General features: G+C 52.5%; 7 protein-coding genes across 7 annotated transcripts; 5 read left to right on the forward strand and 2 right to left on the reverse strand.

Moving 5' to 3' along the window:
* Positions 1-1161: 1161 nt before the first annotated feature.
* On the reverse strand, positions 1162-3707 carry J4E78_004213 (uncharacterized protein; the record flags this gene model as incomplete). The annotated part of the gene is made up of 6 exons (XM_049364842.1): positions 1162-1196; positions 1244-1481; positions 1532-1900; positions 1947-2168; positions 2305-2756; positions 3206-3707. 6 exons carry the CDS (start codon positions 3705-3707, stop codon positions 1162-1164), a joined length of 1818 nt encoding a protein of 605 aa, XP_049223920.1.
* A 1164-nt stretch (positions 3708-4871) lies between these two features.
* J4E78_004214 (uncharacterized protein) lies at positions 4872-6083 on the forward strand (the record flags this gene model as incomplete). Its single annotated transcript, XM_049364843.1, has 1 exon — positions 4872-6083. The coding sequence occupies one exon, from the start codon at positions 4872-4874 to the stop codon at positions 6081-6083; it is 1212 nt and encodes a 403-aa protein (XP_049223921.1).
* Positions 6084-9761: 3678 nt separating this feature from the next.
* CYM1 (Mitochondrial presequence protease) lies at positions 9762-12944 on the reverse strand (the record flags this gene model as incomplete). Its single annotated transcript, XM_049364844.1, has 2 exons — positions 9762-12552; positions 12598-12944. The coding sequence occupies 2 exons, from the start codon at positions 12942-12944 to the stop codon at positions 9762-9764; spliced, it is 3138 nt and encodes a 1045-aa protein (XP_049223922.1).
* Positions 12945-13685: 741 nt separating this feature from the next.
* J4E78_004216 (uncharacterized protein) lies at positions 13686-15598 on the forward strand (the record flags this gene model as incomplete). Its single annotated transcript, XM_049364845.1, has 5 exons — positions 13686-13848; positions 13974-14400; positions 14447-14690; positions 14753-15166; positions 15284-15598. The coding sequence occupies 5 exons, from the start codon at positions 13686-13688 to the stop codon at positions 15596-15598; spliced, it is 1563 nt and encodes a 520-aa protein (XP_049223923.1).
* Positions 15599-16051: 453 nt separating this feature from the next.
* J4E78_004217 (uncharacterized protein) lies at positions 16052-17101 on the forward strand (the record flags this gene model as incomplete). The annotated part of the gene is made up of 1 exon (XM_049364846.1): positions 16052-17101. The coding sequence occupies one exon, from the start codon at positions 16052-16054 to the stop codon at positions 17099-17101; it is 1050 nt and encodes a 349-aa protein (XP_049223924.1).
* Positions 17102-17666: 565 nt separating this feature from the next.
* J4E78_004218 (uncharacterized protein) lies at positions 17667-20370 on the forward strand (the record flags this gene model as incomplete). The annotated part of the gene is made up of 5 exons (XM_049364847.1): positions 17667-17717; positions 17819-17850; positions 17922-18039; positions 18087-19137; positions 19184-20370. The coding sequence occupies 5 exons, from the start codon at positions 17667-17669 to the stop codon at positions 20368-20370; spliced, it is 2439 nt and encodes an 812-aa protein (XP_049223925.1).
* A 3530-nt stretch (positions 20371-23900) lies between these two features.
* On the forward strand, positions 23901-25735 carry J4E78_004219 (uncharacterized protein; the record flags this gene model as incomplete). Its single annotated transcript, XM_049364848.1, has 2 exons — positions 23901-24192; positions 24246-25735. The coding sequence occupies 2 exons, from the start codon at positions 23901-23903 to the stop codon at positions 25733-25735; spliced, it is 1782 nt and encodes a 593-aa protein (XP_049223926.1).
* Between the last annotated feature and the right edge of the window lie 1134 nt (positions 25736-26869).

Below are 26869 nucleotides of genomic sequence, written 5' to 3' on the forward strand. Positions count from 1 at the left end.
ATCAGTTAATCATACGTTCGCGAAGCTCAAGAGTAGGGTTCAGTTACACATTGCCAGATGAAGACCTGGCGCTTCTTCGCCTGAACGTATGAGCTCGGGCGTTCTGTTCCCCATTTTGTAACTCACGAGCTTCTGTCTGGGGGGTACGCAGGAGCTACAGTAGATAAGATAACAATAAGAATAACAATTCAGAGTGATCTCTTACTGGTGACTTCCATGCCTATCATGACTCTCCATTGACTCTGCATTGAGCAACTTGAGCTTTTGGATTCGGTTCGGGACGAGAATAGAAGTAAATTTTCAAAAATGTTGTGAATGCAGAACGCCTAGCGAGCGGTCAAAGCTTGCCATATATGCATTCGCCAGTTGTGCATTAGTCGATCACCACTCTGAAAGCGGTCTTACAAGGAAACTAGTTGCACGACCCTCGGAGAGTGTGGTGACTGCGAGCACAGCCTTAGCATATGTATGCTGCGATATCTGCGTGCCCTTGGGTCTCTCATAATCTTATTTCGTCCGGCTGAGTAGATGTCTAGGGTCTTACCAGGTTGGATTATCCGGAATTTGTTTTTCAAGGATTGGGATGAGTATTGACGTGGTATCTTTCGTGAGAAAGGAGAGTCCATCGTTAGAGTGAGTCGCGTCCAGATTTTTGATGGCTAGTCCAATGCCAAATCCTGGCACGGAAACTGCAAGATTCAGGCGTAGTTGATAAGAGAAGAGAGATAAAACCTGAGGGAGGATGACGCGACCTGTGGGGTTCCGACACTAGGTGTTTGGATGAGTGGCGTGACGGCACACTTCGCCAAGTAACGCCTCTGTCCAGGTCTCAGTGGTTTCTCACTACTCCTTCGGTTAGCGGACGAATCGCAGCGAGTCTGGTGTATTCTGCCGTGTTCGGGCTTTGCATCAAGAATACGGTTTAGACCTAATAGGGTTGCGGAAACAAGCCCTTGCAAGGTAAGTAAGCGGGAACATCGGAGCATTGGGGGTTCAGCCCGTGCCCCTCAAATATTGACTTCGAAGGATCACCGGCTCTAGTCTCTAGAAGAAGTAGTCCCTTGCTGACAAGATACCATGTGATGATGCGATGACAGACTAGAACCAAATTTGAAGAGCTAATACACGTGGATGGACCCTATTGGGAACCCGTCCAACGGGTCAGACCGGCTGCATAACCTCCAACTCCATGCTGCCTTCGGATGTTAATTTTGGGTGCGATCCAAGAACGGAAGCCTCTTACCTTGCCCCTCTGAAGACGAAGGGGGCGGTTTCTCGCTTCGACGAATCGACTTCTTCCATGAGACTACTCTGAGCAGAGAATGCGCATGCTCGAATAACAGAGCGAAGAGTCGAAGTATGAGCATCAGCACAATTGAGACAAGAACAAATGACTTTGGATTGCGACTGAATGCGAATATGTCCTTCTCGGAGCCGAAGTACTGGAGGACCATCTGTAATGGCGTTGTGAAGAGAAGCAACTGGAGGAGTGTTAAAACAATTGATGTGTAGGTTCAATTTAAAGACTTACCTCAACGTTCACACGAGTGCTGTTGCTCGTCTTCGCAGCAGCAGCTTGGTTCGCCAGTGCTGCTTTCATGCTCAATTCGTTAATCTCGCGCATCTTGTCGCTGAGGACACTCGTTCGTTGGTTCAATTTGTGCGTCCGCTCACTCAGATCGTGATTGTCTATATTGATCCGGTTGCTGTCTTTGTTAAGCAGATTGCTCTCCAGATTGAGCTGGTTGCTCTCTTTGTTCAATCTGTGGCTCTCCATGTTCAGCTCATTGCTCTTAATTGTCAACTTGTGGCTCTCCACATTCAGCTTGTTGGTCTCTCTGCTCAGTTGAATGCTCTCGAAGGTCAATCGGTTAGCCTCAAGATCCAGTATACGGCCAAGCTTCGTCATCGTTAGCCGCTGTAGTTCGAGTCGTAAGTCAACTCACATGATCCGAAACATGTCTACAAGAAGCCCTGAGAGATCCCAATCTCAGGTAGAGGTCTCCAAGCTTCTGGAAATGTTCCTTGATATCATTGCGAAGAGCAATGACGCTTGGCCCGGTCAAATCGGAGAAGTAGCACTTATCACCGCCGGGCTCGTCAAACCTTCTGTATGCGCGAAGTGTCATCGATAGAGAATCTCGAAGAGTGCGCAGAAGTTGCATCGCCTGAATTGTTTGGTCCAACGACTTTCGTATGGCTCTTGGATCTACGCTGGACCCACTCAGGCTGTCAAGGCAAAGATCGCACGATTTCTGGCAATACAATAAGCCGAGCGGTCTTGAGGCTTAGCGCAGGACTTACCCAAGCTTCGATGGCATCTTCCACAGTACGGACTAGATTCTGCCACTCTTTCCACACCAGCTGGCAGCGAGCTGAGAGAACTCTCAACCAATATTTGCGCGCATCCCACTCTGGATTGTTTGCATCGAGCACATAGTCCAGGCCGTCTTCAGCAGCCAGAAAATCTTGTTGAGGCATATCTTCGGCCTCTTCCTCAGAATCGGTATCTTCTTCTTCCTCAGCTTCGACACGGGTGTTGGCGAAAGCATATCCAGTCCACTGAGTGTTACTCCACCCACATACCACAACACTAATATTGGCTTCTTCAATAACGTGCCCGGTGGATGCTGAACCAAAAGACGACTGTATATCAAGCCATGCCAGGTCGACCAATGGCGTGTTCGTGGTGTCTTTCTCCGCTACTCCAGCCTTTTCAGTTGGGAATGGATCGACTTCGCGTAGAACAAGATAGGCTAGGTGGAATTCTAGACAAAACGTCGGCCAGCCATGCATCTACTCCGTGTGTGAGAATCGCTCTGTGTAAACGTTGAAAAATCGGCAGCTGACACATACCGAGGGCTGCACTCGAATCGATGTCTCCATTGCAATGTGTCGGCAAATCGCATCGCGCAAAGGGATCTTTTGATGACTCCAGGCGGAGACGGCAAGAGCTCGAACGAAACTCGGGGTAAGATTCGAGACATAGCTATCAAGGGATAAGCTATCTGTAAAGTGAAGTTTATATGAATGGATTTTGTCTTGACTCACATCAAACGTCGATCGACATCCGGAGACTGATGCAATTTAAAACGCTGTACTTGTCAGTGTGTTATGTTCAGAGCGATGGTAATAAGTACTTCTTGTCTCAAAGCAGAACATAGATCGGCTGCGCCCATTCTGCTCATGTGGTTCCTTCTGTTACCTGTGCAGTACTCGCGATCGTCCAACCAAGCCCATGCATTGTCTTCAGCTTTGACCAATGCGTTGTTGTCTTCACTTGAGAAGAAGTGTCTCACAACTTTTGCCTCCCATGAGGAGATCGATCCGTCCCAATCTCCGAGGAACATATGGCTGAGCTTGTCGTCAAACAAGAGCTTGATCTCTTGTCCTTGATATCGCTGCCATTTGGGTGCTGTATTGGTGCTGCTGACAGCGGCACCCGTAGCTGACATTGCGTTGTCGGTAATCCTGTCATCCTCAGTATCCTTTCCCTCCTCTTCGCCGTGATTCGCGTCGCTGTGCCCGCCGCTTTGCGGGTTGTCGTTTCGGCTGGTCTCGTTGCCTTCGACTTCGCCGACGAAGACTCTGCGGCATTGTTCCACAAGTGGGTCATCCCCAGTGAAGCGACGCTCGAAGAATATTGGATGCCAATGTTTCCCATGCTGTGAACGTTGATTAACTCCGTAGCTCTTCTGCCTCGCCATGCTAGGCCTTTGCGTGTTGCGCGTAGACGAATGTCGCCTTGGAGACATCGAGCCTTGTGATTGTGACAATGATCTTGGGCGATGTCCAACTTTGCGGCTAGGTCGTGGGTTACGTCGTAAGAAGAGCGGTAGTCTGTAGTAGGGTAGCTATGTAGCTCAGTCGCAGATAGATTGTACCGTGCCTGAAGCAACAAGGAGTTGGGAAGTATTTTGATCCAGCCTCTGGCTGTCACATGAGATACTGTATCGAAAGGAAAAATTCCTGTAAGGCGTATCGAGGTGACGATGCTAGTAAACAAGGACCGGTTTACTTAGGACATCAGCGATCGAAGCGCGCGGAGATGCACATGAGACAGATCAGGAACGTAGAGCTTGCCAGCGCTTACAAGTAGGTATTTATACGGGTAGGCTCTGTCTCAGCCCTTCTCAGTCTGTCGCGCGGCTATTGAATAGGATAGCATCAAAATCTAGGGCGACGAATACAGGGCGCCTGCGGCAAAGCAAAATCCGCCACATGTCAACCTTGGGCTTCGCACTCCCGCCTTCACATGTTCCCATATGAGCTGCATAGAAGACATTATTTCCTGGTTTACTCGCAACCCTCTAGCAGGCACGCGTCCTCCAAGATAGATGCGTGCGAGCGCTTTGGGGTAGGACCATGGGTATGCAACGCATTCGGCACGCATTCCTTTGCCATCTGTTCAATTCGTACTCTTCTTGGTTGAACGTATCCATTCCTTGATGTTGGAAGATGCCTCGTTACCTTGTCCTGTCGTCGGCGGCATTCATCGGGCGGCAACAAGGCAGTCACGTCTCTCGAAAGAAGATAGGCCCGCATGCGAGAGCTGGCCATCCATGTCCATGCGTATCTTCGACGACCGCCAGCGCGCAGTCAAGAAATCGGCGTACAGTAGCTTATCGCGGTGCGCGAAGACAGTATCCGGCAAAGATGAGTTGGTTATTGGGGGAGGGTGGGAGCGCCTGACGACAAGCGGCCGGCAGTAAGGCGTCCACGGGTCGCTAGGCAGGCAGCTAGGCGACCTCGGGAAGCTTGAAGCTTTTGAGTTGCGGGAAGCTTGAGCCCCAACCTTTGGAAAGCACCGAGTTGTCCAGCTTCCCTCAACCCAGCGCAAACCTCGACTGAGGTGTAAAGCGTTGCTCAATATGATACTCCGAACTCTATCTTGTCTTCCCCTGGCTGTCAGCGCTCTTACCGCCGCGACAGCGCTACAAACACCTCTCGAACCAACGGTACTCGACCCCTCCACGTCAAAAGACCTCCTTTATCTCCATCGCAAGCTCGTAGAGATCGAATCGATATCCGGAAATGAAGAGAACGTTGGCGACTGGCTTACCAAATACCTCCGCGCGCACAATTGGACCGTCGAGAAGCAGGAAGCATCCAAAGACCGATACAATCTCCTAGCCTACGGCAGCAAGCGCGAAACAACCATCCTCCTATCCTCGCACATCGATGTCGTACCTCCATACTGGCCGTACTACTACAATGAGACGACCGATATCATTGGCGGCAGGGGCAGCGTGGATGCGAAAGGCAGCGTCGCACCCATGATAATCGCCGCGCAAGGCATACAACAACACCTCCAGGATGACATATCCCTGCTCTTCGTCGTAGGTGAAGAGACAGGCGGCGACGGCATGCGCGCATTCAGCAACTGGGACAAGCGCCCGTCCTCGCACGAAATCGTCATCTTCGGTGAACCCACCGAGGCGAAGCTAGTCTGTGGACACAAGGGCATGCTCGGCTTCGAGGTCATGGCGACAGGCAAAGCGGCACATTCAGGATACCCGTGGTTGGGCGTGAGCGCAAACGACATCATGGTGCAGGCGTTGGGCGAGCTCCTCAAGCTGAGAGAACACCTCCCGTGGAGCACGAAATACGGTAACACGACCATGAACTTCGGGCGCATCCAAGGCGGAGTCGCAGCCAACGTTGTCGCCGAGACCGCAACCGCGAACATTGCTACGCGCATCGCAGCCGGCACCCCCGATGTCATACGCGGGCAAATCATCGACGCGCTCAAGGACGTCAAAGCCTTCGCGCAGAAGGAAGGTGGTGACCTAGACGTAGAATGGGGTGGCGAGGCTTACGGTGTGGTGAACATAGACTGTGACATTGAGGGCTTTGAGACTTTGACTGTTAACTACGGGACAGATGTGCCTCACCTCTCTGGTGACCACAAGAGGTACTTGTACGGCCCAGGCTCCATCTTCGTCGCCCATTCAGACCATGAAGCGTTGAAGAGGCGGGAATTGGAGCAAGCTGTTCTAGACTATCGTCGCCTCATCCTGAAGGCGACAGAGGTGAGAGAGAAAGAACAGCAGATGTACGATGAGGAACAGATGGAATTATAACAGGAGACGAAGATTGGAATGTAAGTTGGACACACCTAGATATCCCCAGCTATAGGGAGTGACAATTTGCATCGGGTGCCATCGTAACTCAAAACCAAACACTTGAGCATTGGAGAGCAGATGGTTCAGGGCAGAAGAAAGGCGCCTTTGGAAAGAAAACGCAACGAACGATGCCACACCAAGCTACCGGCACTGGTGATCCTCAGGTCAACGGACTTGTAGAGACGAAGGATCACTTCACTATTAATGGCAATGTTGGCATAGTTCAATACCCGAAAACGCTTCTGAAGGTTACCCGATTTTCTTTTAGTCTTACAAGACAAACCAGCCGTATGCGAACAACGAAATTGTCTTACTTTTCATTTGTTCGTTCCTCGCAATATTGAAGGAGCACAATGAAGTAATGTCAAGAAGGTTCTTTATAAATCTTAGTAGCTTTCCCTGTGATAACAACAGAGATGTTGACCGTAGCGAAAAAACAGAGATGTTAAGAGTGTCCAGTTTCCAAAGTTTTTTCTTAAGATCTATTGTAAAGGACAAGAGGTACAACAAGACGCGGTCAAGTAAGTCTACCTAGGTATAATTACCTAATGGTAATGCATGTGTATTCTCTGAACCTCGAGTACATGCTGCATAGAGCTATATAGATTGACCACGCTCGTCTTATCATTGCCGAACAGCAATCCGCGGAAACTTTATGATTGCGAAGTACGTGGTCGCATGCTCCGTCGTATCTGCGGATCGTCGCAAGAATGCCCAGGTAGGAATGGAAATGGGCAGTAAGCCCCGCCCGACGAGCCGACTTACGATGCACTACCTAGGTACAACCTTGGGACCCTGGAATGCAGCCACGACTCGAAAAAGAGCCAATAATTTTTGTGACGTACCCAATCGTTTGTACGCTTGAGTTAATTGATGCCAATTTGTTCTAGGCACAGTTTACGGGTCGTCGGATGCTTCTAGAGTTTGCTTCCAAGTAGCTCAAGTATCCCGAGGTCTAATCGGCATGCGTCGCAACGTGATCTGACACACTTCACCTACTGGGAATGATGGAAATTCATTACACTCTACTCTCGTCACGATGCATATGCGAGAGATCAATATCGGCACTGCCACCTGAGCCATTTCTTCCAAAGATCATTCAAAGGCGATCCTCCAATTTGAGCTAGAATGTCTTTCAAGGTTCTATCAGAACCTTGGAAGACACGACTTGAGAGCGGTCGACTGTGGGTAAGCGTATGCACGTTTCCATCCTGTCAAACGAAACATCCCATTATTCGTTAGTGGGGAGCACTTTTCAGATTACCCAGTAACGTTGCCGATTGATAGCCACTCAACGCGAGAACATTGGAACAGTCGGTGGTCAGCCGCATCTGGCCTTCACTGTCAGCAACTAGGTCGAGACAATGCACCTTTAGCTATACCAAAACCTAATTTTGTTTTGTATCAGTTGTAAAGTTGTGCTTCGGTGTACGGTATAATTAGCTTTTAGTGATTGGGTGAGGGGTGGTAGCCTTCCTCTACGGACCTTTCGTCTACCATAGGACTACTTTGAATGTGTACAGGCAGTTTATTATCTCCCGATACTATTATCTGATCACAAAGGTGTGACCAAATAACACGGCTATCACTTCCTGTATCCGCACAGCTATCCAAGGAGGGCAGGATTCAATTGGGGAGTCAGCGCAATTGTTTACTTGGGTAGGTATGCTACGGGTACAAGCCGCTTCTTGATAATCACCTGGGCACTGTACATGTAGTCAACACTGAAATTCTCAAGTAGTTTTCCACGAGCCCCACTGTGAGTAAACTATGTTTCCACGAGCCCCACTGTAAGTAAACCATGTTTCCACAATTCTCAGTGATTCACACAACGATAGCAGCAGTGGTCCTGATTAAGGCAGCTTGTCAGTCGAGGTGGCGTGCCGACAAGGGTTATAGTCTGGTGTAATAGCAGAACCATTGTACCATAACTCTCCCGAGGTCAGTAGCCAATTACGAGAGTGTCTCAAGGTTCAATGTTGCGATTTACATCGGCCACAAACCGTACAGTGCTGCCGAGTGTAGTAGTACGGAGGGCCTTTAGGTGCGCGTGAAGCCAAAGTGACGCACTCTCATGGCACTGCTTATCATAAATAGAACTGTCTTCTATGTAATTAAGCAGTGGGCTCTGTTCATATTCGCTCCTGCTACGTAGCTGAGTTCCATTGGAAGCGCCAGGTTATCTCATTGCTAATCGACCTGAGCTCCGAGGCGTGATCGTTGGTATCACCAAGTTATTTTTAAGCAAATTGTTGCCTACTCAAGAGGATCACTATTTTAGTCACCCTCGAAATACAACATCAGCGATAGCAGTGTGTCACTTGAGGTATCTATCCGATGCAATATCACTTCCTTTTGGTCGAACACTGGGGCTCAGCCCAGATGACAGACCAGACGTAATTATTGCTAGTTCACACAACCGTATATTCGGCTGACTTCTAATACAGCCCTCTGTCGCTCGGGAACCAAAGTCGGGATTGGATGGATGCCGCATCACTCTTCCTCGAGAGGCCATTTCCCAATACCGCAGTACGATCTTCACTTGTAATCTCAATATTTCACGACAAGCTTCTCACCATTATAGATTTGTGGAAATCGACACGCCTATGTGTGGCAGTGCGTAAGTGCACCTTTTTTATTTCCAAGACATTATGACGAATTTGAACACCTACAATTGAGTATTTCATGATTAGCTTCTCACAATCATAGATCCGTGGGAATCGGCATGTTTATGTTTGGCAGTGTGTAAGTTCGCTGTTCTATTTCCAAGACATTAGGATCAATTCGAACACATACAGTTGAGCAATTGACTGACCGGAACAGTGCCAGTGCGGAACGGCTTCGATCCCTACCACGGACACAGCCTGTCCAAACTGTCGCCATGAGAAATCCGGATGTTGCACGACGACCAAAGTGTAGACAGAATGATGGGCGGTTGTAAAACCATCATACCTAGCTACCGAGTGTTGATCTCTACCATCTGCATAACCTCAAGCTGCACAAAAAGCCTTATTGTACTATAAGAACGACAACGATGTCGGTGCACAGCTAGAACAATTTATTAAAAAAAATCGCGATATACCAGTTGTTGAAACATCTGTTTCCACCTTCCACCGCCGAAGGCATCGTCGCGTTAGCCTCGATCACGTCGCATTGCTACTTGATGTACCCCCACATTTAGTCTACCAGGAGAAGAGTCTCGCTCAATACAGGTAGGTCTGAAAGCAGGTGCTCAGTGCCCCTTCCCAAGCTCCACTCCCCGACCTTTTACGGCCAAAGAGCAAACTGGGTAGATGGCACAAAGATTATTCTGGCGCATAATCCCTCATATTTGAAGGGACAGAGCGAACCAGCAATGGAAGAGAATGCGTGGTCCGTCTGGGTTCTGTTCGTTGCGCTGGTGAAAGAGACTGAGAGTAACGCGTAGAGAGATGCTTTGGCCGGCGCACGGAGCGGCGGAAGGTATGACCGGCGACGATAAGATAGACAGCAGCCAGAAGTGAGATGAGATGGCAAAGGAGGAAGGAGCGATGACACCACGCTATGCATTCAACTTACCAACGCCAATGATGCTAGCGTCTCATACCTCATATCATACATTTACTTATACAATCATTAAACCGTCGATCGAAATTCTCAGCTTGCGATAGCCGGCACGTCGTCCTCCTTTTGCGCAATACCCTCAGCTTCCTCAGCGGCCTTTGCAGTTTCCGACATACCCAGGTCTCTGAACTGCCAGCCATCATTCTCTTTGACCCAGTCTTTCCGCTCGCCCAAGATAGCTACACTGCTCTCGGCGCCCTTGACGAGGAACTGGTCAGCTACGGCTTGTACCTGCTCAGCTGTGACGTCGAGGAGGCGTTCGCGACGCGTCTGCAGCATATCGTCTGTGACGCCAGACAGGAACAGCCTCATTCCCTCGCGACTGACACTTTGTGGCGCATCGTATCCTTGGAATGCACTCAGCTTGGCTTCTTCAAGATCCTGAGGTGTCCATGCGCGGTCGCGCGCCCATTGCCCTGCTTCGGCCATGATCTTCATACTGTTCTGCGGATTGGGATCGCGGTATGAGTACATGCCGAAGAGACCGCCGATGCTACGTGCGTAGGCACCACCGCCGTATGCGCCACCTTTCTCGCGAATCTCTGGGTGAAGTTGCTTGAAGGTGAGGAGCTTTGCGAGGATCTCAAGAGGTGCGCTGGAGGCGTCGGCGTAGGCCACTGTCGGGACAGCGCGAGCGGAGTAGTAGACTTGGTATGGCAAAGGGAAGAAGGACTTGGCGTTGCGAGGGTACTGCTTTTGCTGCGACGTCGAGGGCACAGAGACGTCCTTGGGTAATGTGTTCAAGAAGCGATGTAGTGCCTCCTGGTTTGACGTTGAGCTCTCGCTACCGCAGTTGATCGCTACGCGGAGCTGGTTGCTGTTCGCGATAGTGAAAGACTGGATAGCTTTGAGTTTCTTGATGACATCGTCTAGCGACTCTTGCGATGCGAGAGCTGTCATAACCTTGACTTGGGTGAGACCCCCGGTTTCTTCTGCTAATCGGCTCACAGGACTGATTCCAGCTTCAGCGAACTTCATGGCATAAGAATGACCAGACTCTGCGATCGAGTTGATGGCACCACTTGCCGCACTCTGCAGGAGCTCTCGGATCTTCTTGCCCGCTTCAGGCCCATCAAAGTCCGTCTCTTGTATGATAGTCCGTAGGAGTTCGTACATGTCGGGTATGTTACGGTCGAAAGCGTAGCCGGAAAATGCCATACCTTCTTCGTACGCGTCGAGCGACAAGGGTGACTGTGAAGAGTGGTAGCCTACGGAGATGCCTCCAGTCTTCAGCTTGATCAGTTCCTCGAGTTGTTCCATCGTCTTGTCTTTGGTACCAAGGCGCATGATGGCGCTGGTGAAGAGCGGGATCATCTCTCGTAACTCGTCGGGGAGATCCTGTAATCTGTGCACAGCACGGAAGTACGTCAGGCCGTTGGTGGGTGCCTCGCGCCACTGGACCTTCACGCCATCCAGCTCAGTATGTCGCAGTGGCTTCCTCTCCTTTTCTCGAGGAATATCCTTGACGTGAACAGTGGGCAGACAGCTCAAATCTTCGTTTCTGGCTTTCTCTTGGACTTCCAATAGCTGAAGCTCTCGCTCTTCCAGGTACTTCTGTGCCTCCTGCTCGCTTGGGAACTGCTTCGTGGTCTCTGCAATCTTTGCCGCTAATCGTTGGCTTTCTTCATCTACGAGTTCCTGGCTGAACGTCTCCGATGGCTGCATGGTGAAGGTCAGGGTTTTGTCGGTGAGTAGGTACTTTTCAATCAGGCTCTCCAAATAGTTGCCTTCAGCGTACTTCTTCTGGAAAGCATTGACGGTTTCTTGCCACGCGAGGGCCTCCATTGGGTCGATACCGTTGAACCAGCCAGGCTTTAGTCTTTGGAGGATGCCCATCCCAAAGTTGGCAGTCTTGTGCTTGAGAGAGAGCTCCAGCTGATGTAGGATACCATCAACCTTGATCTTGTCGAAGCCGTTTTTGCGCACCTCGAGCAAGGTCTCCGCAATGGTCTCGCGGACCTTGTTCACATCATCCGCTTTGACGGCGTCCAACCCAATGGACAAAACACCTCGTCGTCCAGCGCTGTCATAGCCAGTATTCGCACTGAAATCAGCACCAAGTCCAGATTCTACAAGATTGCGGTAGAGAGGCGAGCCGTAGCCGCTCATAAGCAGACTGCTAAGTACCCCCAGCGCAAAGTTCTCTACGGCGTCTGCAGTGTCGCCCATCAACCATGTAACCGAAGTCTTGTACTGCCTGTCTTGAGGTACCAGTGGGTCGAGAGGTCCCGCAACCGTGACTTCCTTGGGGCCGTCCAGAGTTATTGGAGCCTTCACTTCCTGATCCACGGCTATCTTGTCAAAACCGTTCAAGCGACTATCCACCTCCTTCAGATGCTCCACCAAAGGCATGTTTCCGTATGTGAGAATCTTGGCATTGCTTGGATGATAGTGGTCGGCGTGGAATTTCCGTAGCTGTTCCCAAGTCAGGTCGGTAATCTTCTGTGGGTCGCCACCGGAGTTGTTGATGGCTGGGTATAAGTGGTCTTGGAATTTGGTGTAGAACAAGTAGCTTGCATCCGACATCTGGCCCTTCATTTCATTGTATACCACGCCCTTGAAAACGATGCGCTTCGCGTTGGGGTCCTCCGACTCTTTTGCCAGCGGGTTCTCAGGACCCAACCGCCACCCCTCTTGGGTAAAGTCATTCTCCTTCAGTAACGGGTGTAGCGTCGCATCGAGGTATACGGACATGAGGTTCTTGAAATCTTGCGCGTTTGTCGTGGCGAACGGGTAGCCAGTGTGGTCGGGAAAGGTCCAGGCGTTCATGAAGTTAGACAGGGAACGGGGGAGCATCTTGAAGAAGGGGTCGCGGATGGGGTACCTGGACTGTCAGAGATACGTTGATTGCAATAGCAAGGCGACATACTTCTCACTACCACACAGTGTGGTGTGCTCGAGGATGTGTGGCACTCCGGTGGCATCTGGTGGGTTGGTCTTGAAGCCAATCGAAAAGACATTGTTCGCATCCTCGCGGGCAATGTGCAGATATTCGGCGCCAGTCTTGTCATGCTGGAGATGTAAAGCGGTCAGCTCGAGCTCCGGCACCTGCTTGACGCGCTTGAGCGTGAAGCCATGCAGCTGCTCGCCGACATTGGGGAAGTTGGAGACATCGGTAATAGCGGCATATCCACGTCGAGGCAAGGTCGATAGTCGGTGCGGGGTTATCGTGGCATTTCGAGGGCTTTGGACCTGCCGACCAACGGAACGTAGCATGTTTGGAATAGAGGGTGGATGACAGAGTGCCGCGCAGCCTCAGAAATGTCAGAGGCACCCCATCGATGACGCCTGTCGCGCCGATTGGCCGAGGGACCCCATACCAAAAGAGATTAGCCCGCAAAATTACTAAGACGAAAGAGTGCGCCTGGACAGGCTGTTGATGCGTTATACGGCTGGAGACATGTCGGATTGGCTAGCCTGCCAGTGATCTCATCTGTCAGGTCCGATATTGAAGCTCGTGGGCGTTGTGGAGACTACCAGGTGTCTTGTGCCTTTCGCGATCGACCAGACCACCGACGTCGTCCCCTCCTTCCTCTTCAACACCCGCCACGAGACATTGCCCGACCCGACCCCGACGACTGCATGACCCGACACTGTACATATTGCTACACCACGCCCGTTGACGCCCCCTGCACTGCGCTCCACACCTGTTTTCACCCGAAGCAGCCCCGAGACGCCGGCGGAAGACGTGCATCCTCACCACGCGCATTGTAGACAGGCGGCTGCTGCCAGACGAATGCGCCACTGGACTGCCTAGAGACCTGCATTGGGGACACGTGAGACTGAGTGCATAGGTGGAGGAACCGTCGGAGGCAACACGGGGGATCCACAAGCTGAGGCGCTACACGGAAGAGTCACGACTTCATGGCAACCGTCGCCCAACAGCGCCAGCCGACGTCTGCCCAGTCCCGCCCTCACCACGAAGCCAGCCGCAGTGCATCTGCCTCTCCTGCAAACATGGCACCCGCACAACACAACCCAGCGCCAGCGCCTGCGCCCGCTAAGAAGGGCAAAGGCAAGAAGGCGACCGACCCCTCGGAGCAGCAGAAGCAGATCCAGGCCAAGATTGCTCAGCTCGAACTGGACCAGGCCGGGGACAAGGAGCAGGAACTCGAAATCGGTGCGTCTACCTCTTGCGACGGAGCTGTGGAGGAGGGGATACTCTGGGTGGCGCAGCCCATGTCTGCACAGCACGAGACTGGGGCCCTATCAAATGAATCGCTGGCTGACGTATGGCATGGACAGAACGCGAAGTTAAGAAAGCAAACCGCGAACTCTCCTCGCTCCTCTCCAACATGGACGGCCCGCTGTCCCGGCTCGAAGTCGTGCAGAAACGATATACCGAACTCCTCTCCGATATGAAGCGCACGGAACGCGAACACCAAAAGGCGAAGAAGCGCGGGGACCAGCTGCAGAAGGAAAAGGACGCGCAAAGGTCGGAGTTGAACAAGGTTACGACAATGAAGGACAAGTTGGACAAATTGTCGCGTGACTTTGCAAAGGAAAACAAGAAACTCAAGGACGAACTACACAAGCTCGAATCTAGCGAATCCACCGCCAGGCAAGAACTACACGAGCGTCTCGAACACCTGGTGAATGACGTGGACGATTGCATAGCAGCTGCGAACGGGCCTGAACCACAGAATCAAGCCGAGCAAGAACTGGACGAAATGTATGTGTGGCACAGCCAAATTTGGGAGCATGAACTAACGAAGCAGATTTCGTCAAAAGTTCAAGTCGTTCATTGACCAGTACGAGTTGCGCGAATTACAATACCACTCGATGCTGCGACTCAAAGAGCTCGAAATACAGTATCACGCCGCCCGACTAGAGCAGCAGCGCAAACAACAAGAAGCCGAATCTTCCAAGTCGCACCAGTTGACCCGCCAAGTGTCGACCTTTTCGCAGACCGAGACGGAACTACGCACGCAGCTCAACATATACGTGGAGAAGTTCAAACAGGTATGCAACCCGTTAACCCCTCGTTGGTCTGTATCATCATGGTTAATACTGACCAGATGCAGGTCGAGGAAACGCTCAACAACTCAAACGATCTCTTCCTCACGTTCCGCAAGGAGATGGAGGAGATGTCAAAGAAAACCAAGCGTCTTGAAAAGGAGAACCAGACGCTGCAACGTCACAAGGACATCACGAACCGCAATATTGGCGAGATGGTGGAAGAGCGCCAAAAGATGCAAGAGGAGCTTGCCAGGCGGACCAAGGAAGCCGAGGACCAGCGGAAGAAGATAGCCCGCCTGGAAACACTGTGTCGTGGAATGCAGGCACAAGGTCGAGGCCAGGTTCCGATGCATGAGCTGGATCAGGAGGAGCACGACGAGGAGGATGAAGAAGTCACGGAGAGCGAGTACGAATACGAGGACGAAGATAGCGCAGAGTACGACGACGACACTGAAGAAGACGGTGTTGAACCGGCGCTTGTGCATCGACCATTCGGGCCTGTCCCTCCACCTCCGCCGCAGCCAACACCTGCGCAGGGAAAAGTCAACGGGCATGCACAAGCTAATGGGCAAATGAATGGAGTCAAACGCTAATAGCAATATCATAGAGACTCACTCTTCGGCCCATCTACGTCTTCTCAATTTGCAAATGATGTCCCGCCTCCGGCTTCGAAATCGCTCGGAGATATCGTGAAGCAGTGGAGTTGGGATGATGCAGACCTACCGTCTATTGCGGACTTCGATATGACTGACCAAGCATTCGACGAGCTCATGAAGCAGATGAATTGGGATGATGTGACTGCGCAGTTCGATGCGGAAATGGAAGCAATGGCTGACAAGACTGCTCGTCTTCTGTCAAACGATGCGGCGAAGTCGGAGGAGCCAGAAGAGCCAGATTTAGATGTTGATTGAAGCGTCTTTGTGCTCCGCAATTGGCATACGTGAGTATAGTGCGAGAAGCCGATTATTGATAACAACATCGATAGTATGGATTATGATTTCCAACATGCATATCATCGTGCTCTCCAGCAGAAAATTTCCCATACTATGCCTATTGTGACTACCAAATATGCATGTTCATCCCGTCCACGACGGGCGAATCTCGGCAATGGCAACGATGTATCGAGTCGAGCTAAGATGCCTCGGCTCGTGCACCCACGTTTTCCCCGCAAAACCCCTGGCAGTCGAGGATGCCAGTAGGCACGGCCGCTATTTAGCATGCACATTCCCATACTCACCATGCGATTACACATAGCTTCATTGCTGCCAGAAGCACGCTCTTCAGACCTTCATTCGCGTTATCCGACGTGACCTACTCCATCTACTTTCAATTATCAACTACCCGCGACCACAGCCTACGCCGTCATGTCACCGCCGGCACTGCAGACGCCGCTTTCGAAGCTGCTGGGCATCCAGTATCCGATTATCCTCGCCGGCATGGCGCGCACCTCTGGTGGCCCCCTCGCAGCTGCCGTGTCGAACGCTGGTGGCCTAGGTGTAATTGGCGGTCTCGGATACACACCGGAACAGCTCCAATCGATCATCGATGACCTCAAGTCAAACCTCCGAGACAAGAACCTGCCCTTCGGTGTCGATCTCGCACTCCCACAAGTCGGCGGCAGCGCACGCAAGACGAACCATGACTACACCCATGGGCAGCTCGACGACCTCATCGAAGTCACGATCAAGAATGGCGCAAAGCTGTTTGTTAGCGCTGTCGGTGTACCGCCCGAGCGGACGATCAAGAGGCTTCACGAAGCAGGCATCTTGATCATGAACATGGTCGGACACCCCAAGCACGCGAAGAAGGCACTAGATGCAGGTGTGGATATCGTATGCGCCCAAGGTGGAGAAGGCGGAGGACATACCGGCGATATCGCGAACAGCATCCTGATACCCTCCGTCGTGGACGTCGCGCGCAAATACAAGAGCCCTCTTACCGGACAGCCAGCTATTGTAGTAGCGGCGGGAGGCATCTACAACGGCCGCAGCCTGGCAAGCAGCTTGATGCAAGGCGCACAGGGCGTATGGGTTGGCACGCGATTCGTGGCATCAACTGAAGCGGGCTGCTCGCAAATGCACAAGGAGAACGTGGTCACAGCCGACTTCACAGATACAGGCCGGACGCTGGTTGTCAGTGGCCGACCGTTGCGCGTCAGGTACAACGACTACATCAAAGAGTGGCACGAGCGCGAGGACGAGATCAAGAAGCTCACGGAGGCGGGAGTTGTGCCGCTGGCGAAGGACATGGACGATGGGAAGGATGTGGATATCCCGTTCCTGATGGGCCAGGTTGCGGGGGTTATCGGCGATATCAAGCCCGCAAAGGAGATTGTCGACGAGATGGTGCAAGAGGCGATCGACATGCTGAAGCTCGGCCAGACGTACATTGGAGGGCCGAGCAGTAAACTGTAGATAATAACAGTAGATTTTTGTGTCTTGACAACAGTCCATTGCATCTCGGTCCCTGGGTTGCCGTGTAACACGACGTCGGAAGAAGCGCATACATGCATCCGGCTCTCGGTCGAAGAACACATTGCACAAACGTTATTGACTTGTACACTCGAAACGAGAACGATGTCCAAACCACGTCGCGTCGCATTGTGGTGGTGGTGCCTGCGCCTTCCCAGAGCAGCGGTGGATGATCTGCGACCAGGATCGCGCTCCCCGAATCCATGGCAGCACCGCAAGCTCAGGAGAGATCTGACGGCACGCCCAGTCCCCGTCCGCCTGGGAGTATTCACAATTAATATACACTTCTTCGCACTCGCGGTCGGCGCAAAGCTAGTATTATTATCCTCGCACATCTCGAACGCCCTAGGCCCCTGGCGTTTGCGGCCTTCTCCACTTTCGCTGCCACCAGGGCATATACGGAGCCGTCTCTCTCTTCCGCGGCGCTCGCTCGCCAGTCCGAACTCCTGCAACCCATAGATGACGCTGGTTGCGCAGGCGACACCACGGAGCAGCGGCGCATCATTCCATGCAGTCAAATCTCAGAGCCCAGGCTGAGATTCAGGCCCAGAGGAAGAAGGTAGGCCCCGTCCCGCTGCCGTCCAACGACGCTCGTGCGCCGCAACAAGCAATTCCCCCAGGCGCATGTTTGCAACACGCATGCTGAGACGCAAATTATAGCAGCTCGCGAATTCGTACAAACAGTTGCTCGAGTAAGTCTCTTCTTTGCTTTTGCGCGCCGGCTGCGTGTTTCACCGGCTCCAATTTGCTGACGCAGGGCCAGTGAGTTCGCCGCGACTGATCTCAAGACGGTCGGCAACTATACACTGGGGAAACTTATAGGCAAGGGCAGTTTTGGCAAGGTTTACTTGGCGTCGCACAAACTCAGCAATGGCTCAAAGGTACCACCGGCAGGACGGTTGCGAGGAACCACGCTGATCGCAAGCAGGTCGTGCTCAAGAGCGCGAAGAAGGACGACGCCAACCTCGCGCGCGAGATCCATCACCACCGCCAATTCACGCACCCACACATAGCGCGCCTGTACGAGGTCATAGTCACCGAGAACCTAGTCTGGCTGGTACTCGAGTACTGCCAGGGCGATGAACTCTACAACTACCTACTGGCCAAGGGCGCCCTCGAGCCCGCCAGAGTCCAGCGCATCTTCACCCAGCTCGTCGGCGCCGTCACCTACGTCCACAACAAGTCGTGCGTCCATCGCGACCTCAAGCTCGAGAACATACTGCTGGACAAGCACGGAGACGTCAAGTTGGTCGACTTTGGTTTCACGCGCGAGTACGAGGGCAAGTCCAACTACCTGCAGACATGGTGCGGAACCATCTGCTACAGCGCGCCGGAGATGCTCAAGGGCGAGAAGTACGCAGGCGAAAAGGTGGACGTTTGGAGTTTGGGCATCATTCTTTACGCGCTTCTAGTGGGCGAGCTGCCTTTTGACGACGACGACGAAATGGTCACGAAGAACAAGATACTGAAGGAGGACCCCAAATATCCGGAGCACTTCCCGCAGCAAGCGAAGGAGTTATGTCAGTCACTACTATCCAAACGGCCGATCTTGCGACCTACACTGGCGGACATACTACAGAACCCTTGGTTATCGGAACATGCGCCCCGCCAGCAGGAGATCTTGAAACTCCAACAACCGGCGCCTTTCTCGACCGAGCTGGAGAAGGAGGTCTTGCAACGCATGCGCGCTGCCGGAGTGGACATTGACATGGTGATTGAGAACGTGCTAGCCCAAAGATGCGACTCGTTAGCTGGTTGGTGGGCACTGCTGCTCGAAAAAGAGGAACGCAAGGCAAAGAGGCGAGAGCGCAAGCGCAAAGAGAAGGAAGCAGAGGCTAAGAGCCTCCGGCGACTGAGCGCTGCAAGTAGTCGACTTGACAAACTTGCGCCTACCATAAGAGAGTCTGACGAAGAAGGCATTCACTCTCCCTCTACGCCTAAGAGTCGCGGCAGGACCACAAATCGAAGCAGTTTGCATGGTGAGTATCATGGCGGACGTCATGAAACGCTTCTAACTTAAGACAGGTGCTCCCGAACTGCCAAAGCTGCCAGAGCTGATCACCTCACCCAATCTCACAGTCGACGACAAGCCGCTCCCCCCAATCGATACCCGTCGGGGTCGGAAATCCCATTCATCCTCACGTCCGCCACCACCAGCGAAGGATCTCGACAGGCGGCGTTCACGCAGCAGCATGCTACAGGTCGTATCTACCAATCCAGATCTTCTTTCTCCCAACGGCTTCGTGCCTAAGCGACGCCGGAAACAGCCCTTCATCAACCACCTTTTGACACTTCGAAATTGGATAAAAGAGACGTCGAAACGAGCGCGATCTCCGGGTTCGAAAGCCAGCAGTGGACAGTCGCCAAAGATACCTCCAAGCAAGTCTTCGGATTCAACACGAAGACAAAGCACGGCGAATCGGTCGTCTGTACACACGAACCCCAGGTCTCCGCCCACACCACAAATGCCTGGCCCGAGACCCCGAGGCTCAACACACGGCTCAGGCTCCATGAGAAGGCTCTCAGCATCACCCGCTCCACTAACACCACGATCCTCATACCGTCGCTCGTCTGGTGGTCTCCGCGGTCGAAAGTCCACTTCGTCATCTGTATCCTCGATCCGCAGCATGCCACACCACCACCACTCGCACTCAAAAGCCTCATCCACATCCTCCGCCTCTCTCGCTTCTCCCGCCGTTTCCACAAGCGGCCATTCACACAAACCCTCCAAATCCCCCCACAACAGCATCAAGGTCCTCCCCGCCACCCCCACCTCCTCAAGCTTTCCTTCCAACATCCGCCTTGTACGTTCTGGCTTCCCACCCGGTCTCAACGAATCCAGCGCCGCTTTCGGAAATGGAAACAGCATTCCCCCGCAGTCTCCCGGTCTTGTCTTCGCAAAGAGGAGGAAGAGCCCTTTCAAAGGCCCCATGCTTAATGTTAATACTGGAGGTCTGAATGGTAGCTCGACGAATGGCAGTGGCGGCTGGAGGAGTAGAAGTGGAGAAGGTGGTATGGGGAGCCGGGGAACGAGTGTACAGGGTCGCAGGAGCGGAGAGATTTTAGGCATCACAGAGGAAGATGAGGAAGAAGAAGAGGAGGTCGAAGAGGTGGATACATTTGGCGGAAAGTTGGGTGAGGGCGAGTTCATTGAGGAGGAAGCGCCTGGGCCATTGACCCCGCCTAAAGAGAAGTTCAAAGAGAAGGCTTGATGATTTGGAAAATTGGCGCGAGATTGAAGAGGAGGTTTGAGGTTATTCTGGTGAGAATGTGGGGGTTGGCCGCTTGTTATGGCCATTTTTGGGCTGTGGTCGTTGTTCTTCTTGCTGCGTGGTACTCGTCCACTTCCTTTCGCTTCTTGCCTTCATCTTCATGCTCTCGCGCTTTAACGGCATACATTCGCGGCGTTTGTCCATTTTATCGGATACCTACATACACATGCGTTTTCCTTTCGTTCATTCTAATTTTATCGACACGTATACACTATGCATTATTGCACCTCATGGCGTCTGTCACTTGCGCCTGTGTTGCCACTACACGTTTGGGGTTTATTGAACCCCTAGATGATATTCTGCTCATCTCAAAGTTTATGAACAATTGCCACATCAGGCAGTCGGCGTCCTTTGTCTTGCGAGCCGACTTTCCTCCAGCGGTGTGGACTCAAAGAGAACGGCAATATCGTCAGGACACGAAGTCAACGGTTCAACGTTAGTACTGCATATCGATCTGCGTAGACGCAATCTTGGGAACACAAGCGTTCCCGACTAACCCGGTCCCTGGTCGCGATCAGCGAATACATCACTCAGTCCAGCGTCATGATGTCGATATATCCCCCACGATACGCCCTCAAAGCACCCGAAGCAACGAGAATCGATGACGCAGAACAACATTGCACAAAGACACGTGTATGCATATACGTATCCAGGTACAACAGCTGAATCAGTAGGGATATACTTGCGCTCAACATAAGCCTTTGCGTTGCACATCGGCGTCGAAGAGGCGGTGTGGTGGACATGCGGCGTCGGAGGCGAGGTTGAATCGGGACGGTTGGTGTGACCTTGTACGAAATCTGGCTTTGACAAAGTTCCGGTGGTGATCTTTGGTGCGGAAAAGTAACGGTGTTGCGGCTGAAACTTGTGTTGGTAACAACGCGACTAACATGTCGGAAGCGCTAGAATCGTCTGGTGGAGCTGCTCAGTGACATGCTCTTGTCTGTGAGAGCTTCCCGGTTGATTCTAGTCTACTGAGACAGTCATGCGTACTATTCTCAGTGACATTGCGCCCAATGCGTGAGGTTTGCCATGTGATGCGCACGAGGCACAAGTCCAACAGCCGAGATGTGGGAGGTGGTGCAGGGGGGAGGTAACGATGCGGCAACGCTGTGTTACGTCAAACGCCGCAAGGACCACAAGGGAGCAAGTCCGAGTTTGGTGCATTATCTTAGTACGGACATCCGAGAGGGGTGTCCAGGTTGAGGGAGAGGTAAGGGATTGCTGTGATATCGTGTCCTGGAAACGAATGTGGAATGCCTTCAACTAAACAATACTCACAAAAGATGTCAGGGAGAATGGGGTGACTGATACGCCACCTTGGTGAGCTGCTTCCTCGGAAGATGCAAGGTCAGCCGGGAAGATCAGTCTGTGCATCAGTGCATAAACGGCGAGCGTCATCGCTGCACCGTAGAAGACTGGAGGAATCTCAAGCGAAACCAATCTGCCGCGATTTTGCCTGGGAACTGCGATCACGGCTTACATGCGTGTGTAGCGATAGTGAGAAACCTTCAACCGAGGCAGAGTCGGTGAAACATGCAACAGTTGGTAGAGACTCTAGGTGTTGCGACAATGTGATAGGTGCTGGTGGTGGCTTACCATGTGGGTTTGGGCGTTTTCTGACCCCACCAGTAATAAACGGCAGCCGTAACGACACTGCGTCGTGGCCTGGGACTCTTGGCAAATGAGATTGCACATGTGAAGTTTACGAAGAGCCTGCCGGTGAAAGAAGGGACGGCTAATCGTCGATGAGGTGAGATGCTCGACTTTGCAGGCGAATGGGCAGAGCTACTTGACTGATACGGGAAATGGTACAAGGGTCCAGGTCGCACACATGTATATTGATTCGCAATGGGCCAGCGTGTGTTCTTACATGACGAGAGGATGCGGGGCGTACTGCTCGTGTACGTTCGCTGCAAGCCGAGCTAGTCGACAAACATACTGCACACAATTCAAAGGAGATTGCGGCGCGGTGTTGGTACAATACCCAGTTCTCTCAAGATATCGATGGCCGAGCACCAAGCGATCAATAGGCGACATCTGTACCTGCATCGGATGAAGATGAAGTTAAATTGAGAAGCATGATGATGCTTGGTAGCCCCTGCATGTGGCAGGATGCGTTGATGGAGGGTCGTCAAGCGATATGGATCGGGAAGACGTGATATGATTTACCCGTCTTTACCGACGCATCCATCGAGCAAGTATCAACACGGCTGCGCGTAATGGGTACACATAATAGCGACAGGAAGCTATGTGCCGGGCTGATTTGTTAGACGCAGGGTGGCCAAACATCCATGTCGAGCCATGGCGTCGCCGTTCTGACCGTTCTGACGGTAGAAGCTAGAACTTGCCGGGTCATTAGTTTCGTGAATGTTCCAGGCCATAGGCGAGCTCATGATAGAGCATGAAGGGGCAACCTTGGAAGGCCTAAAGCAGCACGTCGGCCATGCGCCAATGCTGCGGCAGCGGGACGGGTCAACGGGTGTTGTGAGAGGTCGAGCCCGAGGTCGCGCCGGTTGTAGTCACGATCCCAAAAGCTCGAGGCGTGAGGCAACTCAGCAAGGAGCATCTAAAAGCTACGATAGCGATTATTGGAAGGGTGGTTGGAGACGTTTGACCGTAACGTGGGGTGAGTGGCATGTCTTGCGCGCACATGCCGCAAGTGTGCTGGTGGCTTGGAGATAAGGGCGGCCCGTGCAGCGTTGGACTTGGGGAAGGCACGCAAGCGCCACTAGGACTCGACACCGTGAGGTCGCCGTCGTTTGATAGCGCCGGCAGCCAGCGCCTAAAGACGTTACTGAGTCCGACACGCGAGACGCAAATCTGGAGAACTGTAGAATAGAGTCAAGTGACCGAGAGTGACATTACCGCCTGCAGCTTTGCGGGTTTTTGGGACGTTTGGAGTCATCGGTGTCTGCCGCGGCCAAGGATGGAGGCGGAAGGAGCGAACTCAGCGAAGAAGGAGCGAATGTGCAACATTTCTCCGGTCCATGAGGACGCCGGTCCCCCCTCACCATGCTCCTTACAGCCTCCTTGCAAACGGTAAAGGTAATTGCTAGTCGGCATTTCACTAACAATCACATCACTATTGCACAGCTCTGCCCTTGGACAAGCTCTGCGTCTATTGATTCCATAGATGCGCCACGCTGCGATAACATCTCCCACACCTAAGCCAAATCTAGCTGCACCCCGGCTACTGCACATCCTAGTCGATAGTCCCAACCCGGCACTCTGGAAAGGACACTGACCCTGGGCGCCTCAGTTCCGTGGATGCGCTCGCGCCTCAAGAATAGGCCTAAGCCCTGCCAGTCTGGTCGTCAGCACCGCACTCATATCCCGCCCCTGCGCCCATCGCACAAGAAAAAGCAGATTCCTCCAACGGCTGCACTGCAGCGACTCCGACCGACGTGCAGGACCGCTGCACTCTACACTCTTTATCGTCGCTTGTCATCGCGCCGTTGCGCTTATCCACCATGACGATAGACGACGACATGTACGGCACCGAGAAGAGTTTTGGAAGAGCCTCGCAAGGGTCCGACTACTATGGCGAATCATCACGGTACCAGGACGGTTTGGGGAGGAGGGTCATCGAGAGCTTCAAGCGGGACCCGAATTTTGCCATGACTATGACGCCAAAGGGAAGCATGGGAGCCGACGGGAACGTCTTCGATCCAGAAGCCGCGGCGGCGAACACGGCAAACTCACCACTTGCGCGGCGATTAAAAGGCCGCCATCTGCAAATGATAGCAATCGGAGGTTCCATAGGTATGGTTTGGCATGCGTCAACCAAGCGACGATCCACAAACTGACTTTACCAGGTACCGGTCTATTCGTCGGCTCAGGGCAAGCGCTAGCAAATGGTGGTCCAGCATCGCTCGTCATCTGCTACTGCCTTGTAGGTATCATGTTGTACACCACCGTCCACGCATTGGGCGAGATGGCAGTACTCTTTCCTGTCGCTGGTTCCTTCTCGGCATACTCGACGCGCTTCCTGGATCCCGCATGGGGCTTTGCCATGGGTTGGAACTATGCTCTCCAATGGCTTGTCGTACTACCACTGGAAATCGTCGCTGCGACCTTTACAATAGAATACTGGAACGGTGACAAGGTGAACAACAACGCTTGGGTGGCCGTCTTCCTGGTCCTGATCGTCGTCATCAATCTTTTCGGTATCAAAGGGTACGGTGAAGCCGAGTTCGTCTTTGCTATTATCAAGATCACAGCAGTTATCGGTTTCATTATCCTCGGTATCATCATCAACATAGGCGGAGGCCCAGATGGGGGCTACATCGGCGGCATGTATTGGCGCGATCCAGGTCCGTTCAACAACGGCTTCAAGGGTCTCTGCAGCGTCTTTGTCAACGCCGCGTTTGCCTTTTCTGGAACTGAGCTCGTCGGTCTTGCCGCAGCGGAAACGGCCAACCCACGCAAGTCCCTACCTACCGCTGTCAAACAGGTCTTTTGGCGTATCTCGCTGTTCTACATAGTCTCCCTGACCATCGTCGGATTGCTGGTTCCTTACAACGATCCGCGTCTGCTTCAAGACAAGAACTCTGCCGATGCTGTCGCCTCGCCCTTCGTCATCGCTATCCAAAACGCCGGAATCCAAGGCCTGCCCTCTGTTTTCAACGCCGTCATCATGATTGCGGTTCTCTCAGTTGGCAACTCCTCCATCTACGGTTCCTCGCGCACGCTCGCTGCACTCGCTGAGCAACACCAAGCTCCCAGGATCTTCGCATACATTGACCGCCAGGGTCGCCCTCTCGTTTCCATTGCTTTTGCTTCCTCTCTTGGTCTCCTCGCTTTCCTTGCCGGCGCCGACCGTAAGCTACAGGACGCCGCCTTCAATTGGCTGCTTGCGCTGTCTGCTCTTTCAGCGGTCTTCACTTGGTTGTCCATCTGCCTAGCACATATCCGCTTCCGTCAAGGTTGGAAAGTGCAAGGACACAGCTTGGATGAGCTCGCCTTCCGCTCTCAACCTGGCCTCATTGGATCCTACGTTGGCCTCATTCTCAACATCCTCGTTCTCATTGCACAATTCTACGTGTCCGTCGCTCCAATCGACATGGACCAGCTTACAACATCACAACGTCTCCAGCGTTTCTTCAGCGTCTACCTCGCGCTGCCAGTCACCCTTGCCTTTTACTTTCCCTACAAGTTCTGGTTCCGCACCTCGGTCGTGCGTTCGCACAACATGGATCTCGTCACTGGCATCCGCGAGCTCAACATCCAGGCACTGATAGAAGAGGAGCGCGAGGAGAAGAGGAAGTGGCCAAGGTGGAAGAAGGTTTACAAGTTCTTTTGCTGAGAGACATTCTACGGCAGCTTTCTCTTTTGTCCTGTTCTTTTAGCGATGGCGCTACATTAACTTCTTTTCGCGGTGCTCCTTTGTGATACCAGGCGGCATGCTATATAGCATTGCGCAGCCTTGCGATTTGTTTTCTCTTTCTTCCTGTATGTTTACTGCTGGTTAGTATTAATAGACGCAGCATAGTGTCTGCACACATCTGTAGGATTGCAAGAATAGAAGAGAAGCTTAACGCTACCTAACATCGTGTACGACCAGGCATGTCGTTGCCTAGCTCAGAGTGTGAAGAAAGACAGCGCACCTTGGGTTCCAGGTTGAGCAAGCATGAAACGTCGGCTCGTACTTTTTCATATCACGACTTCCACACACCGGACGCTAATGAGACGTCTAAAAAAATCCCACCACCACCACAACTCTCCAAAACACCTCCATACAGTCTATCGAGCATTCGAGACCCTTCACTGGCAAAAGGACATAGTCAAAACAAAAAGAAAGGTCTTGCCCGGAATCGAACCGGGGTTGCCGGAAGACACTGATTTTGAGATCAGAATCCGGAGTGATAACCGCTACCTATATGGTAATTAGCGGGGGCAAGCGAGAAGTGGATGTTGAACAACGTACACTACAAAACCGATGGAAGTTTGAGCTTGGCATAGATTATAAAGTAAGTGCGTCTGGGGCAAACCAGCAGACGATTGTGTGCGGAAGAAGGAGCGAGAGTGCAAAACTTTTCGGTCGCATGAGGTGGGGTGGCGGGGTTTCTGATCCAGATGGTGGGGTATTCCAGGTTTTGAAACCATGGAACGCGAACGCGTACGCGTGAACGGAACGAATCAGCTTGGCTTTGGTTGGCGACTACGACTACCTTTATCGTCCCATCTCCGCAGCGTCGTGTTGACAACATGGAACACGATCACGCCCTGCCATGAGGGAGATACAACTGCTTTCCACAGCATCCATAGTTACGCTTCCACGCAACGTAGCTACGACTGTATTTATCCTTCAAGTCTAGCCCCCTGAAGAGGTGTCCTACACGTGTGAGCAGATAATCAATTTTGATTGACGGAATCTGCATTCGGGCCATACGTGGGTACGTGACCTAGCTACACGACACAGGATCCAAGTAAAGCAACT

Source organism: Alternaria triticimaculans (genome assembly GCF_023758025.1).
Source record: "Alternaria triticimaculans strain BMP 0046 chromosome Unknown scaffold_4, whole genome shotgun sequence".
NCBI classification, from domain to species: Eukaryota; Fungi; Ascomycota; class Dothideomycetes; order Pleosporales; family Pleosporaceae; genus Alternaria; species Alternaria triticimaculans.